The sequence below is a fragment of the Grammomys surdaster genome, unplaced genomic scaffold (genome assembly GCF_004785775.1).
Source record: "Grammomys surdaster isolate TR1022 unplaced genomic scaffold, NIH_TR_1.0 334, whole genome shotgun sequence".
In the NCBI taxonomy this organism is placed as follows: Eukaryota; Metazoa; Chordata; class Mammalia; order Rodentia; family Muridae; genus Grammomys; species Grammomys surdaster.
The window spans coordinates 5261924-5282022 of NW_021604753.1; the positions used below are offsets into that span (position 1 = coordinate 5261924).

A 20099-nucleotide genomic window follows, 5' to 3' on the forward strand; every position below is an offset into this window, starting at 1 on the left:
AACTGAATGAGCATGTGGGAGCAAGCTGGATGGACCACAGATGAAAGGAAGACGAGGACTGCGCATGGGCAAGCAGGTGAAGGGCCAGGGGAACCCCAAGACCTGGTGCCAAGGTACCAGGATAAAAAAAATTTTAAGGGCTGGAGAGATGGCTCAGTGGTTAGGACTGAGTTCAAGAGGTCCTGACTGCACTTCCAGAGGTCCTGAGTTCAAGTCCCAGCAACCACATGGTGGCTCACAACCATCTGTAATGAGATCTGATGCCCTCTTCTGGTGTGTCTGAAGACAGCTACAGTGTATTCATATATAATAAATAAATAAATCTTTAAAAAAAAATTTTAAATGAAAGAAGTGGGGGTGGGGTGGATACGGGGCTGTGCCTTAGGTGGCTGCCGTACTAATGCACTTCATTGTTGTGATAAAACACATGATGAGTCAACACAAGGAAGGAAGGGGAGAGAAGGCTAATTTTAGGGCTTACAGTTTGACGGCAGCGGGAGGTGGCACGGCCGGTCACATCAAGTCCACAGTCAGAGATGGAAGCAGACAGACGGAAGCAGAGAGACGCTGCTGGCGACCAGCTCACTTTCTCCTTTTTAATCTGATCTGGGACTCGAACTGACAGAATGGCTCCACTCCCATTTACAGTGGTTCTTCCCACCTCAGTTAACCTTATCTAGATAATCCCTCACAAGCATACCCAGTAATCTGTTTCCAAGGTGATTCTGAAGCCCATCAAGTTGACAGTCAGGGTTAACTATCAAAGTGAAGATAGTTTAGGATATTCTAAGTTAACCCTAGATTTGATTTAAGTAACTTTGCTCACTATTTTTTCAGGCAGTCTCAAGGAGCCCAGGCTAGCCTTAAATTCCATACATACCCAAGGATTGCCTAGAATTTCTGATCTTCCTTCCTCCACTTCTCAAGAGCAGCTAGAAGAGGTTCCAAACTTCATTTCAGTTCCATGTCAGCTATACCCCTCCAGAGACCCAGGCCCCCTACAAGAGTTGTTCCACTAGCTGTCTGCCTTCAAGAGCCCATAAACTCCACAGAGGTCTCAACCACACCCTGTCCCCTCCACCCTGTATCCATTGTGTCCCAGGGCACAGGGTTTAGACCATAACAGGAGGTCAATTACCACTTGACACTCATTCTCTGAACCTGGAATTCTTTCAGAGAGCAGACCTCCCTCGGTAGATAGACACACAATGAGCCAGAAAGACTCAAGTTAGCTCCTGAGGTGTGTCTGTGCTTCCAGGGAAGCCGGTGTCACTGGTTTATTAGAATCCCAGGGGGCCTGAGCCATCTATGCCACCGCCACCTCACACAGGAAGCATAATACCACCAGCAAGTTCTGATTAGAGGGCTGTGGATGACTGTAGGGGTTCTCTAAGATAATCTCCCACCTACAGTTGTTTCAAAGAATCATGGGTTATGAAACACTGTTCTCAAAGGCTTCCTTGGTCCCCTAAAATCTTCATGGACACTATACCTCAAAGGGTCTTTCTAGTGCTGACTTATTCAGAGGCTTCTAGGAAACAAGCCCACTCCAAGAGGCCATGCCTGTAATTCCAGGGATCCCCTGGGGCTGGAGACCAGTGATCTGTTGAGGTAGACGGATCAGCTGCCCTGAGGCCCAGTAGCCTCTAGATGGCAGTGCCCAGCCAGGAACACGAACAATCTGTGATTAAACAGGGAACCCACAAAAGTGGGGAGAGGGGTGCCAAAGAAGGGGTGCGAGAACCTGGAGCTGTTCAGAGACCCAAAGGCACTATCAGGGAACCAGCCAGTACCCACTAACGAGCTCCATGAAGAAAGGAAGAGGGTTTGAATAAGATACTATGGGGCTGGAGAGATGGCTCAGCTGTTAAAGGCTAGGCTCACAACCAAAAATATAAGATACTATGGAGGATTTACTAAAACCCTGCTCACTGTCACGGCCCTCCAGGAAAGCCCAAAAGGTTGAGTTCTTATCCTACTTGGAACACTTCCACGCCTCATGGGACTTTCTTCCATAGCATAAGTGAACTGATGTGTATAATTTGACCTTTGGAAGTGTTTGGGCTCTTTCTACACCAAGTGATACAACCCGATACCACTGCACAAGAGCCAGCTTCCACCATTATTTCTTTGGAATGTGGAATGTAGGGACAGAAATTAGATGTTTTCCTTTGAGTTTGTTGAGACGGGGTATCACTAGGGAAGCAAGGGCTTCCCCAGAGCTGGCATGAACCATACCACCAGGCATCTTTTGTTGGCTGGTTGACTGAAAACAGTCTCACGATGTAGGAAGCTTGTCTGGCCTCAAATTCACAGCAACATTCCCACCTCTACTTTCCAAGGGCTCTGCCTTTAAATTTCTAGTTATCAACAAGATAGAGCAGAGACAGAAGTTGTCTCTATTTCTAGTTCTAAACCCTATTCACACCCTGGCTTTCACTGTGCAGCACCACCTTTCACTGATGGACAAAAACCAGTGTCTGTGGACCAGGAAAGTAGATTTCTCATTCTTTTATTGTGTGTGCATGTGTGCCCATGTGCACGCAGGAGGAGGGATGCTGCCACACCCATCGGGCTTTCACATGGGTTCTGAGGCACATGGTTTGCTCGATAGACCCATTCCCTTAGCCCCAAACTGGTCCTTGTCATAATTCCATTCCCCAGAGTTCATATTATGAACAAAACTTTACATTCATGCCATGTTTTAGAAAAATATTGTCAGCCGGGCGGTGGTGGCGCACGCCTTTAATCCCAGCACTTGGGAGGCAGAGGCAGGTGGATTTCTGAGTTCGAGGCCAGCCTGGTCTGCAGAGTGAGTTCCAGGACAGCCAGGGCTCCACAGAGAAACCCTGTCTCGAAAAACCAAAAAAAAAAAAAAAAAAAGAAAAAAAAAGAAAAATATTGTCTATTTCCTCTGTGTTTATAAATAAGTACATACTGGGACTAGAGAAATGGCTCAGTAGTTAAGAGCACTGGATGCTCTTTCAGAGGACCCAGGTTCAATTCCAAGCACCCGCATGGCAGCTCATAACTGTCTATGACTCCAGTTCCAGGGGCACTGATGCCCTTTTCTCGCCTCTCCAAGCACCAGGCACACACATGGTGCATAGACATAAGCACACTTATGCACATAAAACAAAGAAGATATTATACACATTTTTATTATTGTCATTAGTTTAGTTCAGACAAGGCCTCACAGAGTCCACTGGCCTCAAATTGACACTTTCGGACAGTGACCTTGAACTCCTCTACTTCTGAGATGGGGATTACATGTACCTGACACTGTAGCAGGTTCTGTGCAATGTTCCACAATGCTACCAACTGGGTGACTTCCTCAGCCCCGTGAGTATCATTATGAGTCCGGAAGTTGTTAAATTCATGCAAGCCTAAATATAACTCAAAATAGAAACCATAATTACATCTTACAGACAAGGAAGCTGAGGCAGGAGGTTAACTAGGTTTGTTCAAGGTTACACAACTCATTAAATGCTGGAGCCAGGATTCAAATCCTGCCATTTATCTCAAGACTGAATCTCAGCATTGAGTCATACACATTTCATACTTCTGATCTACATAATGTTGTTTAATATTCTACATGAGTTTGTATCTTTGTGTGTATGAGTGTACCCACTTATGAGTGGGGGTTGGGGGTCAGAGAGCAGCTTTGACGTCAGCCCTCACCCTCTAACTTGAAAGGTTTTCACTTGCAGCTTGGACAGATCACAGCAGACCAAATGGTTCCACGAGGGGAGGTTTATTTAGGGTGGAGGGAAGAGAGCAAGAGGAGGGAGAGCAGAGAAGAGAAGTAGAGGATTAGAGGCCGGCCATGACCATGTGGAGAGAGGGGGAAGGAAAGGGGGGAAGGGAGAGGAGACAGCGAACCGAACCTGCCGATGCTGGGTCAAGGGACCAAGAGAGGAGTAAGAGAGAGAGGAGGAGACAAGCAGCCCCTTTTATAGTGGGCAGGGCTACCTGCCTGTTGCCAGGTAACTGTGGGGAGGAGCGTACCTGGCCACTGCCAGGTAACTGTGGAGGTGGAGTTTAATACTAACATAACTTGTTTGAAACAGGGACTTTTTTTTTCTGTTGCTTACAACCAGGCTGCCTCAAGCTTCCAGGTTATCTCAGTATTGACATGGAAACTTTGGAACTCACTCCCTCCATCCATCCCTCCATCCATCCATCCCTTCCTCTCCCTCTGCCCGTCTGCCAGCAGATCAGGATATTAGCGCTCATCCCTATGCCCGCCTGCCACCATACTTCCTGCCCTGATGATCATAGACTAACTCTCTGAAAGTGTAATCAATGTCTCAATTAAATGCTTTATGTCTCCTTGGTCATGGTGTTTCCTCACAGCAAAAGAATGGTAACTAAGACACATACACATCCCCTTTTCCCTGTAGGAACACAAGGATTACAGAAGTATATGCACATGTCCCTGGGGTCTGGGGATTTGAACTCAGTTTCTCACATCTACCTAGCAATAGTTTATCCACTAAGCCATGTCCCTATCTCTACATCATGTTGATGTAGAGAATATATTCACACATGCATACACACACACAAAAAGCATCACTCAGAAAAGCAACTCCCACCACCTACTTTGAACATTCACTTGGAGTGGATGACCCACAGTATCAAGGATATCAAATAACCCAAATGTCTTTCTCCCACGGATCTCAAGCTCTGAAGAAGCACAGAAAGGGTCCAAGTTTGAGAAAGACCATCTTCTTTTTTGGTGTTTTTTGTTTGTTTGTTTTGTTTTTTTGTTGTTTTTTTTTTTTGAGACAGGGTTTCTCCGTGTAGCCCTGGCTGTCTTGGAACTTACTCTGTAGACCAGGCTGGCCTCAAACTCAGAAATCCGCCTGCCTCTGCCTCCCAAGTGCTGGGATTAAAGGCGTGCGCCACCACCGCCCGGCAAGAAAGACCATCTTCAAGCAAGTCACTCACCCTTTGTGAGCTAAGTGACATTCTTGCCTCCAGGGTTATCAGATGGCATATGTGTTCAAAGCACCCAGGAGAGTACGATAATGTTTATCACGATGATATGACAACTGGGACCCTCTGTACTTCAGGGCTGCTGACAGTTCCTGCAGAACAGGCCTGCTCCCTGTTTGTTTCAGCGCCACCCTGAATGTAGAGAAGCTGGTGCCTGCTTTGCTAATGAACAGGAGCTTGTTGTCTCTGTGGTTAACAGGTTTGTAACAACAGCTGGAACAGACAGAGCCCGGGAGAATGGCCCAAGGGCACCACCACCTCCCTCGTCCAGGAGTGAATGAGAAGTGAGAGGACTGAAGCAGGACCTGACTCCTGAGTGAACCACCAGCTCTAATCCAGGACTGGAAGGAAGGGGAGTGGGTTAAAAACCTAGTAGCTTCCTGGAGGTTCCAGCACCAACCCACTCTTTTGGTTTCCCAAACCAGAAGGTCCCAAATCTGAACCTCCCAGCGGACTTTGTTGGGTCAAAGTGCTCTGAACACATGAGCATGGAATGGAGGCACATACCGGTAATCTTAGGACAGTCTGACCACAGTGTAGGAGTCTCAAAATGACGAGTGTGTATACACATACGCATGCAGGTGTCCCACAGTCTGGTCAAATTGCAGAGTCAGGTACAGGGCAAATCCAGTTTCCCCCACTCTTGTCTCAAAACAAGATTCATGTGACTGCCCTTAAAGAGGTGCCCACTTTGAAATCCACTACCCTCAAGAAGTCACCTATTTGTATCACTTACCTGCTCGCCCCTCACATATCCACCCTCCTTGGCTTAGTACTCAATAGACCTTGCCAAGGTGAGACCAATGCTGATTGATGATCCTGGGGCGTCCCTTGGGTGCTGGAGGTTGGAGAAGAGTGTATTTTTAGAGAAGCAAGCTTAATAAGGGAGCAGGAAGCACCTGGACCCTGGGTTATGGCAGCAGGCCCATTGGATTCAAACCATCCCTTGCTCCAGACTTTATTAGCTCTGAGACAGCATGTCTGGAGAGCCTATTGCTTTAAGGCCCGGGGGGTGGGGGGGGGAGGGGCAGGGCCCTACTGTTTCCCTGGAAGCAGCTGAGATGTTTTTGTCTCCGAAAGCTTCCACCCAAACAGGAAGTGAGTCACCTAAGAAGAATGTAGGGTTCCTGGCTGTAGGGGGATTCAGTCCGACCTTGGATGCCCCCTGTTGCAAATTGAGCTGTTGTGAAGGCCTGGCTCCAAGATAAGGAACAGTACAGAATCAGCTTGCCTTCCTGGGTGATAGCAGCTTCCTGAAGATCTTGGAATCATCCAGCAGGTGCACCACACCCAAGCTTTCCAGAATCATGTAAATGTTTGTGCTCAGCCATGGGCACTTACAGCTGAGGAACTAATGCACCCCACACCCCCCCAGTGTTGCCTTGATTTGATCCCAAACATAAGCTAAACAAGAATCATCCATAAGTGCTTTCTCAACAGACCAGAAATTGGGTAGACCCTGGTTCTGATGATTCCGTCATTCCCTTAACCCTTCAGTGCCTCATTTTTCTCATCAGTAAGATGAGAAGGTATTTACTACAGAGACAAAACTAACCAAGTTTACAGACACATTAAAAACAGTAAACCAATAAAGAAATCACAACACACAACGCAAGGGTCAGGAATTACTCTAACCCAGCCCCGTTTCTTCCATGCCTCAGAAGGGCCAGCTGGGTTCCAGGGGGAATGGGGCAAGAAATAATCCACATCTTCCTCATTTAGGAGCCTCTCCTTCCAGATACTGGTCCCCTCAGCACCCTGTGCAATCATGTTAATCAAGTGCCCAGATATGGCTTTCCCTGGCATTCCATAGGTGCTAGAAACCCAATACAAGGTGGAAGCCTCAAGGAATAGACTTTAAAAGATTAGAGGGTTTTAGATGCAGCAGGTGCTAGCTAGCCAGCACTGTACTTAAGGTGGAGGCAGTGCTGGGAACTTAGTCATGGTGACAGCCTCACCATACTTCCTACAGATGCCTCTAGACAAGCCAGTCCGCTCATCTGGTGACATGGTCCATTTCAACTCTCGGAGAAATGTACCCCAGGGTCTTTTTTTTTTTTTTTTTTTTTGGTTTTTGGAGACAGGGTTTCTCTGTGTAGCCCTGGCTGTCCTGGAAGTCACTCTGTAGACCAGGCTGGCCTCGAACTCAGAAATCCGCCTGCCTCTGCCTCCCAAGTGCTGGGATCAAAGGTGTGCGCCACCACTGTCCCGCACCAGGGTCGCCTTGAGGGGTCCGGCTCCACTTGGGTCCTCTGATATGCTATCAGACAGTAGCACTTTCCACATCATCCTCTACACAGAAGGGAAAACCTTTTGGATACTGGCTTGTAAGAACAGATGTTTGTAAATGATTTTTAAGGGCAGGGCATCCAGCCCACAACAGGATTTCCAGTATGAGCGGCAACTGCTTCTCTATCAGGATACCTGGTGAGTTTAATGCAATGGCTGGTACACTTCAGAACCAAATCTTCTCTGCTTTGTCCATCAGGCCTGACCTTAATGCAGTTTCCCTCATAGCTGCTGTGGCTCCGCCTGTCCTAGATGAACTGCAGAGCAGGCACTCACCTGTACACATCCCCAAGTACAGTGTCATGTAGAAACATTAAAACAAATGACAGGACTCAAAACTTCCTTTTATTGAATTCACCTTTATGCCCAGAAAAGCAGAGTAGTAGCTCAGTAGACAGAGCACACCCACAAGAGCCCAGGCTGTGCAGACCAGGAACCCTTACCCCAGGTTTTCTGGATTTAACTCTCCTTCCCATGTCTCCGTCTGCCAGGAAAATTCCAGTCACACTCTGGGGGGACATGCAGCTTGCCTATGGTTAGGACACAGCAGCCTGAAGGAAGGACTCCAAACCAAAGGCTTCAGTGGGGGGATCAAGGAGAGAGATCCTGCTCTGCCCCAAACCTTTGGTCTCTAGATGCCTGCAATCACAGGCATCTGTTCCGGAATCTGTTTTAAACCACAAGGTGACACAGCACTGCCGGGTCACATCAGGTGAATTTCAACTCACCACAGCCTTTGTCGGAGTCAGTGCCAACTTCCTCCTGGCCAGCCCAGTAATTAAGCCTGCCCCAGAGGAATGTAATGGTCACACTGGCTTCCTCGGAGCCTGGGGGCTTAGGAGCCTAGTGCCAACGGTCACCTACACAGACAACCTGGCGGGGCCAACCCCACACTCCTTCTGCGGAGATATCAGCAGCTCCTGAGTAGTGACTCTCTACTTAGAGCTTTAAGTATCTTAAAAAAAGGCCTAGTTTTTCTGGGGCACAGCTTGAAAAGAGCTGGTTCTAATACACCAAGTTGAAACCATGGAATTGGAGAGAAGAGGGTTTTAGAGTTGGAGGCTGGAAACTGAAACAGAATCCGAGAGGCCCCAGAGCCCAAGGAAACTTTGAGAAGGGGATGCCCACATCAGACGGTGTCCAAGTATCTATAGACATTGTCACCATATAGCAGGATCCAGGAAGGGCTGAAGGGTAGGTAGCTAGGGGCAAAACTGGATCTTCATCCACACCCCACAAACCCTAAGCCATGCTTTTAATCACATGTTGTTCTGTAGTTCTTAGCAATCTAAAGGCCCAAGAACAAAAACAGACTTTGTAAAAACTTTTTTTCTTTTGTTTTGAGACAGAGTTTTCCTGTGTAGCCCTGGCTGTCTTGGAACTTGCTCTGTAGATCACGCTGGTCTCAAACTCAGAGATCTGCCTGCTTCTGCCTCCTGAGTGCTGCAATTAAGGCACGTGCTGGCACCACCACCACCACCCCAACCCAGCTTTGTAAAACCACATTTCAACCACCACCACTACCCCCATCTTTTTAAAACCACCCTGGAAATATCCACACCCACCCTGGGTATTGCTGGGTGTTACTAGTCCAGAGCCTAGGTTCTTAGGATGAGGGTGATGTTGCAATGGCATCATACAGCATGTTCAATTAAGTACCCAAGAAAATACAGAATCCAACATCCAAAAGGGTGACTGCTGAGTCTGTTATAAGTAGAAATCCACATGTTCCTGAGGTTCACCACAGTGATAAGCAATCCACTTCCTACCTCTACAATCCAGGACTTTGAAAAAGGATCCCCCTCTCCACAGGATTTCAGTCCTGGCACCTCCATCCCAAGCACAGAAAGCAATGGTCTAAGAATTTCCTCAGCATTCCACTACAATGACCCATTCCTGGGTGGATTTGGGAATATGTGCATTTTAAGTATACAAGTAAATACTGAGGCTACTACTGGGTCCCCAGGAGTTGAGACAGCCTCATACCTTTAAGACCTTCCTGTGGCAGGGTGCAAAACACCACTCTGGGGCTGCAGAGTCCAGAATTTTTTGATACCTATGTGGAATTCTCCAAAGCAGTGGCAGATGATCTGAGTCCAGGACTTCCTGTGGCCACCAGACCCGGAATACAGAAATTCCACAACACTAACAGCTACATCTGTGGTGCTGTGACCTGTTCACATGCCCCACAGTCTGAGGGAGAGAGCACTTAGAAGTTCCCCTACACCCAGGTTAGAGGCAGACCCTTCCACCTGAGGATGAAGTGAGGCAGCCTGCACCAGCTTACCCTTGGCACCTTCCTATAATGGCCACCAGAACTGAAAAATACTCAACACATGGGTGGGCCGGTGCTCCGAAGACTTAACACACTCCACAGCACACAGCATCCTATCTGCTGCCAGCCCCCTCTCCTTTCCAACTGGCCCTGGAACAAGATGACATTAACAATCAGCCAATCCGACAATTTCAATGGCTACATCCAGGACTAGTTTATGAATAAGCTAGGAATGGTCACTCCAACCTGTAATTCCAACACTCAGCAGGCTGAGACGTGAAGATCACCTAGGGTTCAAGACTAGCTTACAGCACAAGACTGTTCCCAAAGTAAAAAGATTTAAAAATATATAGAAAATTGTTTATCATTTTACCACTGGAGAGGGCTAAGAAAGAAAGGAACAAGTCAAAAAGCTGTCTGGAATTTAAATTTTCCTCACAAAAAAATTAGTATATTTTTCAATGGCCCACTGCAATCAATAACACACTGGACAAAATAAAAACTATTAATCCCATTTCAGAATTTTCAAGGGCTCACTCAACCAATGGGAAGATAAACATGGACATAAATGTTTACAACTTTTAAGGAATTCTAGAAAAATCACTTTTTACCATTCAGAGATGATGAAACTGGGCCAAGAAAGGTAAAAAGCTAGAAGCCAGCCAGGCATTGAAACCCTCAAACCATCCAGTAATTCAGCTTCCTTCACAGTAGAGGTCAAACTAAAACTCCAAGGTCTGCTCTAATGAAGCCTAGATCCATAATGTTGACTGAGATACAGTGCCACAAACAACCGTAATGCGAGGATCAACCTCCTCATTCCACAGAGAAGCAGATCCCATCATAGAAAGTAAAACCCTGACTTTGTGTATAGCAAGCACGCCTGCCAAATGGTGGGACACAGTCTCAAACCTGCTCCCTTCTCAAATCATGTTCCCACAAAAGCTTCATATGCCTCAACTCTTCTAGACAGAAGCTCCCTTTTCCAGGTAAGGCCACCTAAACCCAAAGTTTTAACGGCTTTCAGAAGGGTAAGAGAAGTCACAAGTACTATATGTGTGACAAGGATCGCCTTTGTTTCCAGAACCCCCTTTAAATAAGCAGGTGCACATTTAATCTTAAACAGAATTCCCATGACTTAATTCTAATTCTGAAGATTCTCAAGCTCTATAAAATAAAGCCCAAAGTGTCCATCACAGTGGCACAGGCCTGTTACCACAGAACTCAGGAGGTAACAGGCCTTCCTGATCAGGATCTTCCTCATCAGGAAGATCAGGACTTCAAGTCATCCCCCAGCTACAATATGAGTTGGAAGCCAGCCTGGGCTACATGAGACCCTGTCCACAAATAACCTGATACAAATATATGACTAATCAATACCTCTAAATGGACAGCATTCCTACTCTACTCGGTATAGCACTTTCCTATCACTAGCCAGGCTGCCCAGATCGCCAACTAGATAGATGGTGTCTCAAAACCTTTGGTCACACGGTTTAACCCATCCCGTCTCTCAAAACTGTATGTGATCACATCAAAATTACTGGAACATGATGACTGAAACAAAACTACAGCCCCTGTTATCTTTTTGGTATTTTCAATGATTTATTCGTATTATGGTTTAAGATGTATGTCATTTCTTCAATGCACTAAACTACATTGATGATATTCTAATTTTGCTGGATACGATATTAAACATTGTTCTTGAGCCTCTCAGCTATGTTCAGGACACTGCAGTGGAGAACTTGACAGTGGAGAACTAGAACAAGCCTACTCCTGTCAGGTTAATGACAGAACTAAGGAGATACACTGTGTTAAGAATCAGACTCTGTTCCCCCATACTCAAGTGCTTAACTTCAAGAGCAGCCCATTCTGTTCTTCGGCTGAAAAAGCCAAACAAACACCATGCCAGTTACCCGTAGCACTCAGGCAACCCAAACAGGAGGATCAAATGCTAGAAGTCAGCATTTACTACGCAAAAAGACCTGTCCAAAAACAAAAAAACCAAAAAACAAAAGAGTGAAGGTCAAAGTCGGTATCTAATACTACTCTAGTATGTGGTTGTCTCTGATGTTCTGCATCTTAACTAATGAAAACATCCAAAAGATTCTGAACGTCATCAGACTAACTCAGCTAAGAAATCAGACTAACTCAGCTAAGAAAACAGCTCACTTGTACTGATGGGACTCAGTTATCTATTCTGGCAGAACCAGGAAGGAAAGGGACAGAAGAGGTAGGAAAGGGCTAATGAGTTGAGGAGGGTGTTACATATTGAATGCAATGGAAAAAAAGTAGCCAATGCTAAAGTTTTTAAAAAGTTTAATGGAGCCAATAATTCGGCATATAAATTGTGTTCTGGCAGACATTAAACCTGCTTTCTCTTACCAAAGAAAATGGCACGTTTTATCAAAATTTGACAACTGAGAGTAAAGGGCACTGAGATTCAGCTTCAGAGCACCAACTTAAACCAAACAACCAAGAACATCATTATTCAGCTTGGACAGAGGAAACAGAACAAGGCAGGAAGGGAGATGAAACATGTTCCTCAGTCTCAAGACCCTTAGGAACGGGAGTTCTGGCTTCTTGTCAGCAGCCATCACACCGTCAAACCCCAATCCCGGAATCTATATTCATAACCAGAGAAAAGCAAAATTGAACTCCATATCTTGGTATATCCCAAGGGAAGCCTGTTAGTACTTGTGATGCACAGGCTTGTCCATTTAAGGTGAAATGACAGCTTGCTATAATTCTTCCTGCTTTTCAAAAAAACAAAGCTCCACTTTTGCAAAAACTGAGAAATACCTTACTTTCATTCCTAGTTTGAATATGGATTTCACTGTTTTAAATAAGGGCTATATCTATAATGAATACAGAACTTCAATTCACACAACATTTCTAACATTCCATTCACATCCCACTCAGTCAGTAATGGTTAACTTAGTAAGGTTTCTTCACAGAAAGGTATTATTAATGGCTGACAAAATTGCAAACTTTTAACAAAGTGCTGTAATTATCAGAAAAACCCTTACACTGATTTGCAATGGTTATTAAGGATAAAAATAGAAGAAACTGGACTACAGGTTTGCAAGGAAACATTTTTGACTGTCCTACTTGATATATAATATAATAGGATAGAATGAATTACAGTACCTGGCAGGCTGACATCAGTCTTCTAAAAAAAAGACTACCATTCAGTTCAAGGTAGTAAAAATGCAGATGAAACATGCTCTAAAATGTTGTAGCTACAAGGTCTTATATTTACCCAAAGAGGACTCTGAGAGCTTTTATTTGGGTCTACCTAACATCTAGAGAACCTCCATGCGATCTCATTGTTTTCGTTTCCAAAATGAAATTCCAAACTGCATTTCTGAGAGAAATGGAGGGACAGGAAAAGTTGGGGTTTGCTATTTAAGTTACTTTCACATTAGTAGCAGATAAAACATATATATCATCTTCCACCTACTATGACAAACTACACACAGTAGGGCATCCATAAAAATGCAAAAAAAAAAAAACAAAAACAAAAAAAAACCCTAAAGAATAAATATCTACTCCCACTGTCCATTTCCTCTCACTACTACCAAACCAAAAAGGAAGCCCACTTTCTAAGATCATGACCTGTTTTTCAGGCCACTTTGAATGTGTTTACTCATATAAGTTAAGTACCCGGCATAGGAAGTAGTACTTGTCTTAAAACTGAGTTGAAGCCTACAGGGTTATTCTGGGGACAGTTTGATATTGCTATTTTGAGAGCACTAACACACACAACATGAATCCAATAGAGTTCTGTGTATTGATTCGGTATTATTACTTGCAAGACCACCATAGCACCTCTTTACATCTCACAATCACCAGAGTTAGAACTGTTTTGAAAACTGAAAACTGGGCACAATCTGATAATCAGAAATTGCACGCTATCACTATGGAAACCAGGTGTGTGGTTCAGTGTCGCTGCAAAAATGGAAGCCTGCAGATCTGGCTTACAAGCCAGATCAAGGTTTTAGACAATATTAAGAACCTGGCAATACTGTTTAAGTAAAAATACTCAATACAGCAGGAAATGGACCAAAAAATAAAAATAAGAAAGCATTCTATAACCAAATAAACATCTGATATTTCCTTTCCCTTTGAGAATAAATACAGTTAAGGTCACTTTTCGCCTTGGAACGGATATATGTTTGCCTATGATGATCTTGCTAATGACTACAATAGTTCATGTCCTCTGCTAGGATTATAGTTTGAGAAAGCCATAGTTACAGGAGGCATCTACTGTAAATACCTAGAACTTCCTTGTATGGCAACCACTAGAGAATTCACTTTTCTTAAACAGTGAACAAGGGAAGATGGCCTCATGTTTCCTTTGCAATAATAGTATATGTTGAGGATCAAGTGGCTTTCAAGCAGCATGGTGGGTGTGAAAATGTCTGCAGTTTAGAGCATTCTGTTGCGTTTATGGGTTGGTGAGTCTGTAATGACATCGCCACACTGGGCTGAGGTACGCTTTCTAGTTCCACCATTGTCCAAGTGGAGTGCCATTTCTTCTGTTATGAAAGTGTTCAAATCGACATCATGGAGTCCATTTCTCCTTCGACTAGCATTCGGTCCACTGCTTACATGTGTAGGAGAGCCTGGGGTACTCGAACGCACGCTTATACTAGCCATTGCACCACTAAGACCTAGGAAGAAGAAAAGAGGTTTTAGAGTTGCTCATTATTTGACCCTTTTGAAAGCAACCCACTCTACTTTCCATGGTGCCAGTGTCCACAGGTGCCTGCCGGTTTTCTTGTTAAGGCTCAGCAATGAGTTAACATTTATTCTTTAAGGACCAACTATGTAGTTTTGACCTACACTTTATTGGCAACATAACCATTTTTTCATAAAGATGGCAACCAGTGATTGTGGTAGCCAAATGTACCAAGCACTAAACTGGGAACACTAAGATAGGTAGAGTCTCCCATCTTTCCCTTAGGCAAGTGCTATATAAAATGTACAATATATACAGACCCGGACAGGAGGTGCTTGCTTAAAAGCAGGGCATTTTGTTGGATCCACTGTCACCATTCTTACAATCTCTGATGTGTCTGTGTATGATGATGTAGGGAAAGCAAAAAAACATTTCTAGACCTGAGTAGGCTTTGTCCAACAACCCTTTAGATAAGGCATATGTATCATCCATTATTAAGCCTGAAAAATCACTGTTAAAAATTATACTGGACCACTGGTGGGTGTGTGTTGGACAAATAGTGGCTCTTATTACCACCTGAGGTCTGGACAGTATCTGGCAGACACCCTTAAGATAGCTAACACAAGAGCCTAAGTCAATACCATTTCCAATCCTTCAAAGAAAAAGCAAGGAAGAGGTGGATAAAGAATCCTGCTTCATGTTCCAGTTCTTTAATGCAGAGTATGTCCCAGCACTGATTGCTGAACCCTCATTGCCTAGAATAGTAGCAGCTAAGGAATGACACAGTCCATCCTGAATGTTCAAGATAAGCCTGTGAAAGGCATCTGCCTAGTCAGGGCACAGAAACTGTAACATTAAAGTTAAATCCTAGCATGGTCTGTGCCATTTCCCAACTCAAATTTTTCCCTCACTTAGATTTTACCACTGCCTGACTAAAGAGAATGATTTAATATCATTGTTACTTCCAAGAGTAAGAATTTCACCTGATCCTTTAAAGCAAAGTTCAGTTTGATCTGGTAGTGCCAAACTCCTTTTCTATTTGTTTGGATATTAAGTAGAAAGGGGAAAGCTAGGCACCTACCAAATCAAAACTACTAAATCCCAAAGCTGTTCTTACTGTACAAACACTTCTTGAGGACAACAATCTTCATCCACAGCTACTTCCTCCTCTCTTTTCAGCAGTCACACAACCAGATCCCCTCACTGTTCGACCCCCATTAAAATGCACCTTTTTACAATCGTGATCTTGGGAAAAATCAAAGTATCCCTCTTCTCCACCTTTCAAAGGCCAGCACCTGTTCTTGATTGGGGATGGGGCAGCACCAATGCTGGCTTGCTTCCAGGATCAAGCATTGTTAGTCCTCAAAGTAACCCTATGATATTCAGTTCTGTGACTGCATTCTGCAAACCAAGACTACAAGAGTTAAGCACCCTACCCAGCTGAGTCTCAGGAACAAGAGGGCAAGAGAGTACACTGCTTTCTCTTAGGAGGCCGAAACAGAAAATTGCCATACAACATATCCACACATACACACACGCACTCACACATAACTTTTTTAGGGTTCAGAGCCAGCCTACTCACCCCTTAGGCCTCATCTTGACAGCTGCTCACCCTGCCCTCTGTATACTACCCTAGCACTTTAACTATTTTATCACCAATATCAATGATTAGTGATGTCAAGACTGTTCTTTTTTCAGACTTTGCTCACCCAGAACCCGTAAGGGTCACAACTCCCGAGGTTTTGACCTCATGATGGTACTTTCTTCCAGACCTTCCTTTCCCCCAGCTTACCAGCTGCTTTCTCAGCAGCCTGTGTAGCCTTTGACAGACAGGTGTGTCTCACCCCTTAGCTTGCAGTACTCATCTTGCACTCAAAGTCCCACTCCTAATTCTGCTTCATGATCAGCTCAGACTTCATAGTTCCAAAGAGAAACAACACTTCTTTGTTTTTAACACATAGGCTTAAACAAACAATGCAAGGAAATCAAATTCCAGGCTTATATAGCACAATCAACCATCTCTTCCTATGGGCAGGCTTCCACATTTACGTGAACTTACTCACACTGACTGTCCACATTTCAAAACTCACTGAAAATCCAGGGCTTCATTTCAGGAAATATTTCCAGACTGCTGCTGGTTAGTCACTCATCTCTTTAAATTCTTTAAATTCAGCCGGGCAGTGGTGGCGCACGCCTTTAATCCCAGCACTTGGGAGGCAGAGGCAGGTGGATTTCTGAGTTCAAGGCCAGCCTGGTCTACAGAATGAGTTCCAGGACAGCCAGGGCTACACAGAAAAACACTGTTTCGAAAAACCAAAAAAAAAAAAAATTCAACTATCCCCAAGTTGCTGGGCTTTTTCCCCCTACAGCTACACCATAAACAACTTGCTGTTAAAAACTGCATTTCTTAACCCTGCAGCCCACATCATCCTGCTCTACAGCCTTTTTGTAAGTAATCCATACTGCCCTCACACTCCACCTGCATCTTCGTCCTGAAAACTCAAATTGAAAGCATCCAAGGACCACTGTGTCCAGTCTTTTCTCTAGGGGTGCGTGTGTGTGTGTGTTTGTGTGTATGTGTGTGTGTGTCTGTAAACAGAGTCCTACTCTGTAGCTCAGACTAGCCTCAAACTCAAAGCAATCCTACTGCCTGAGCCTCCCAAATTACAGTCAAGAGACACCCTGACCAGTTTTTGTACAAGATACAGAGGCTCTACCGGATTTATACTGTAAAATCTAAGAGCTGGGCAATAAACTGGGCTGCTTTTATAATTCAGGATCCCTTTTGCCAATAAAACTACAAGATTTCACTGAGCCCTACCCATGTCCTTCATGAATGTTCATGACAAGTAAAAAGAACTCAAAGCGCTCCATGAGGCGGTGGACTAGTCACTTCCATCAAATGTCTATTAATTCAACTTATTTATGAAAAACAAATACATTATGTAGCAACTTGACCAACTGAAAATCGCCATACCACCCGAGATACCCTTTCTCTACAGAGTACTGGGTTTTAACTGTATGGTACAGGTCACCTAGTCTCAGCTATGAGAATCTTTTCAAAGTTGGATTCACTAATCTTCCCAGAAGAATTCTCACAAGTGTAAAAAACAAAAATAAAATAACCACATAAAATAAAAAATTAAAAAAAAAAACACTTTGAACAGCACAAGTTTTATTTGGAAAAAATCAGTGGCAGCTACTGAAGCTGCTTTAGAAAACCTTGCTAAGCCACATGACACAATCAGCCTACACAAGTACAGAAAATCTAAACATGCTTCACAACTACAAAACTAAGTTGTATGTCCTTAACCAAAAACATGTTTTCAAAAGAAGAGGTGGAAATATCATGACAAAAACAGAATAGGTAGCATTAGACAGAAAAAAACTCAATTGGTTAACATAAGATAAACTCACATTTTAATGTCTGTATCCATTTGAAATAGTGTTTTTGTTTTTAAGCTCAGGGTGATTTAATCATTCATTAAAACTCCCAGGAGTAAAAACAAGTTTCCAGTCCAGGTTATAGGAATCCAAGTTACATAGAAATCATTAAAAACAGCACATCACTATTGTCAAAACTATACTCATCATTTCATGCTTATTGTAGTATGAAAATTCTGTTTGCATAATCAATTACATAAAATTCCAGTTTCCCAGAATTAAGTCACACACAGAGAGCAAGCAATCCCCACCAAGGAAACCTAACAGCCAGAGAGACCTGAACCTGCGATTATGCTCTCTTGCCTTTCAGCACATCAGGTCCCTCTGAAGAAAGCCAGCCCCAGGGATGCACAAGATGATGTACCAGCAGCACAGGTTCATCCAGTGCTATCTTGGGGAGGAGGGTGGTGGTGTATTAAATTCCTCAGACTTGAAAAAAATGGTATCACCCTGCATGGGAGCCCTCAGAAGTTGGCACTGTACTTTCCTGGACACGAACTGGACATGTGTGAGTGCTCCCTGTGCAGTGTGTGTAGTGACCTGCAAGCACTTGCAGTGTCAATGTCATGTGGTGTTTTAGAGTTTAATCATTAAAAAAAAAAATCCCACCAGGAAGGTTCTGGTCATTTAAAGTAGATACCACTCCCCACCCCAATCTGTAAATTGTAATGCTGAATTTTTATTGAAGTAAAGCACACTAGATCAAGCCAATTACAAAGGTACACATGTCACACCAAGAAAACATTTTCAGTTATACTAACAGCCCCAAATGCTTTCCATTTATCAAAGACATCCATTTTTCAAAGACAGTTTTTAATGCTATAGGAAAGAAAGGCTCAAGATGTTAAGTGAGAAAATCAAGATACAGTACCATATATGCAGTATGATCTCAACTGTGAAATATTTATACATGGAAAAAAAAAAAAGACTAGAAGAAAATGCATCATTTGGCTGTATTTGTTTCTATAAAGTGAAATCACAAGACATTGAACCTTTTTGCTTTTAGGAAATTCTCCAGAATTAAACTCAGATAATTCAACTGCTTAATAGCTACCAACAGATTACTGAATAAGTACTAGGGTAAGTCACCTGGGGCTTTGTAATGTTATTACAAGTTCAAAAAATTCTGTGTTACAAATATTGAAGGTTAATCTATCTCCAACATCTTTGGTTAATCTAATCTAACATCTATCCTTAATGTACAGAAAACACCAACTTTTCATTCAAAATCAATGCTATTTTAAAGTGCCCTGTTGTAATTTTCTTGGTCTTTAGGGCTGATCTGAAAAATAGCTAATGATGTAAAAGTTCCTTCAGAGAGAATGTAAAGGCATGAGATGCTATAATCAAATAGAAGTGACTAAGAGATTACTTTGGCCAGGCAGTGGTGGCGCACACCTTTAATTCCAGCACTTGGGAGGCAGAGGCAGGCGGATTTCTGAGTTCGAGGCCAGCCTGGTCTACACAGTGAGTTCCAGGACAGCCAGGGCTACACAGAGAAGTCCTGTCACAAAAAAACAAAAAACAAAAAAAAAGATTACTTGGGCAGTGAAATCTCTTATATCAAGTTCCAAGTATGTGTGTAGACTGACTGTTGAATAGCTAGTAACAGTTCAAGTACTTTAAGATGCACCTGGATTCAATATTCAACAAGCATTACAATACCCCACATACCAAAAGAATGTTTCTTCAGGAGAAAAAAGAGGAGGGAGGAGAGTTTGTTGTGAAATATGAATAGACATCAACAAACCCTCAAAAGTTAGTTCTAACCAGTCCTCTGCCATTAAGAAAATTGCAAACAGTTTCCTGTAAACTATCTCATCACTTCATGAACTTGTGAGTACCTGTGTTAGCTATCGATCTCATGCTTTTGCTAAATCATCAGAAGGGATGGTAGAATTAGACCAAGAAAGGATGAGAACTAAACAAAATATTAAAGTTTTTTCAGGCACTAACAAGTGTGTAATTTATCACAGTCCTTCTGAATGTAGTTATCTCTTTAAAAATCATTCTGCCACATGTAAGCCAAAGAATGCTTCTTTGTTTTTGTTTTTTTGTTTGTTTTTCGAGACGGGTTTTTCTGTGTAGCCCTGGCTGTCCTGGAACTCAGAAATCCGCCTGTCTCTGCCTCCCAAGTGCTGGGATTAAAGGCGTGCGCCACCACTGCCAAGCCAAAGAATGTTTCAATAGAATCACTGTGAAACCTGTGCTGAGAAGAAAACCTGGTTCTTGCTGCCTAAAGTCACAGCTTTCCTTCTAGGGTAAAGAAGGTACTGTTTAATGCTTTATGTGTGATGAATTAGGAATTCTATTGAGAATTCTTGTGGAACATTATACCACTAAATCCAAATTAAAATGACTCCATTTTATTTATTTTTTTACAGGCTCAACACCCAGATTCTCTAGACCCAA

The 20099-nt window shown here is 43.5% G+C and overlaps 1 protein-coding gene across 1 annotated transcript in view; it reads right to left on the reverse strand.

The window, feature by feature from the left end:
* Positions 1–11861: 11861 nt before the first annotated feature.
* The window catches only part of CUNH16orf72 (chromosome unknown C16orf72 homolog), a 29051-nt gene continuing 20813 nt past the window's right edge, over positions 11862–20099 (reverse strand). The window contains exon 4 of the mRNA XM_028778315.1: positions 11862–14235. Within this exon, the coding sequence (XP_028634148.1) occupies positions 13991–14235 (245 nt within the window). The 3' untranslated portion in view covers positions 11862–13990. The remainder of the gene's footprint in view (positions 14236–20099) is intronic.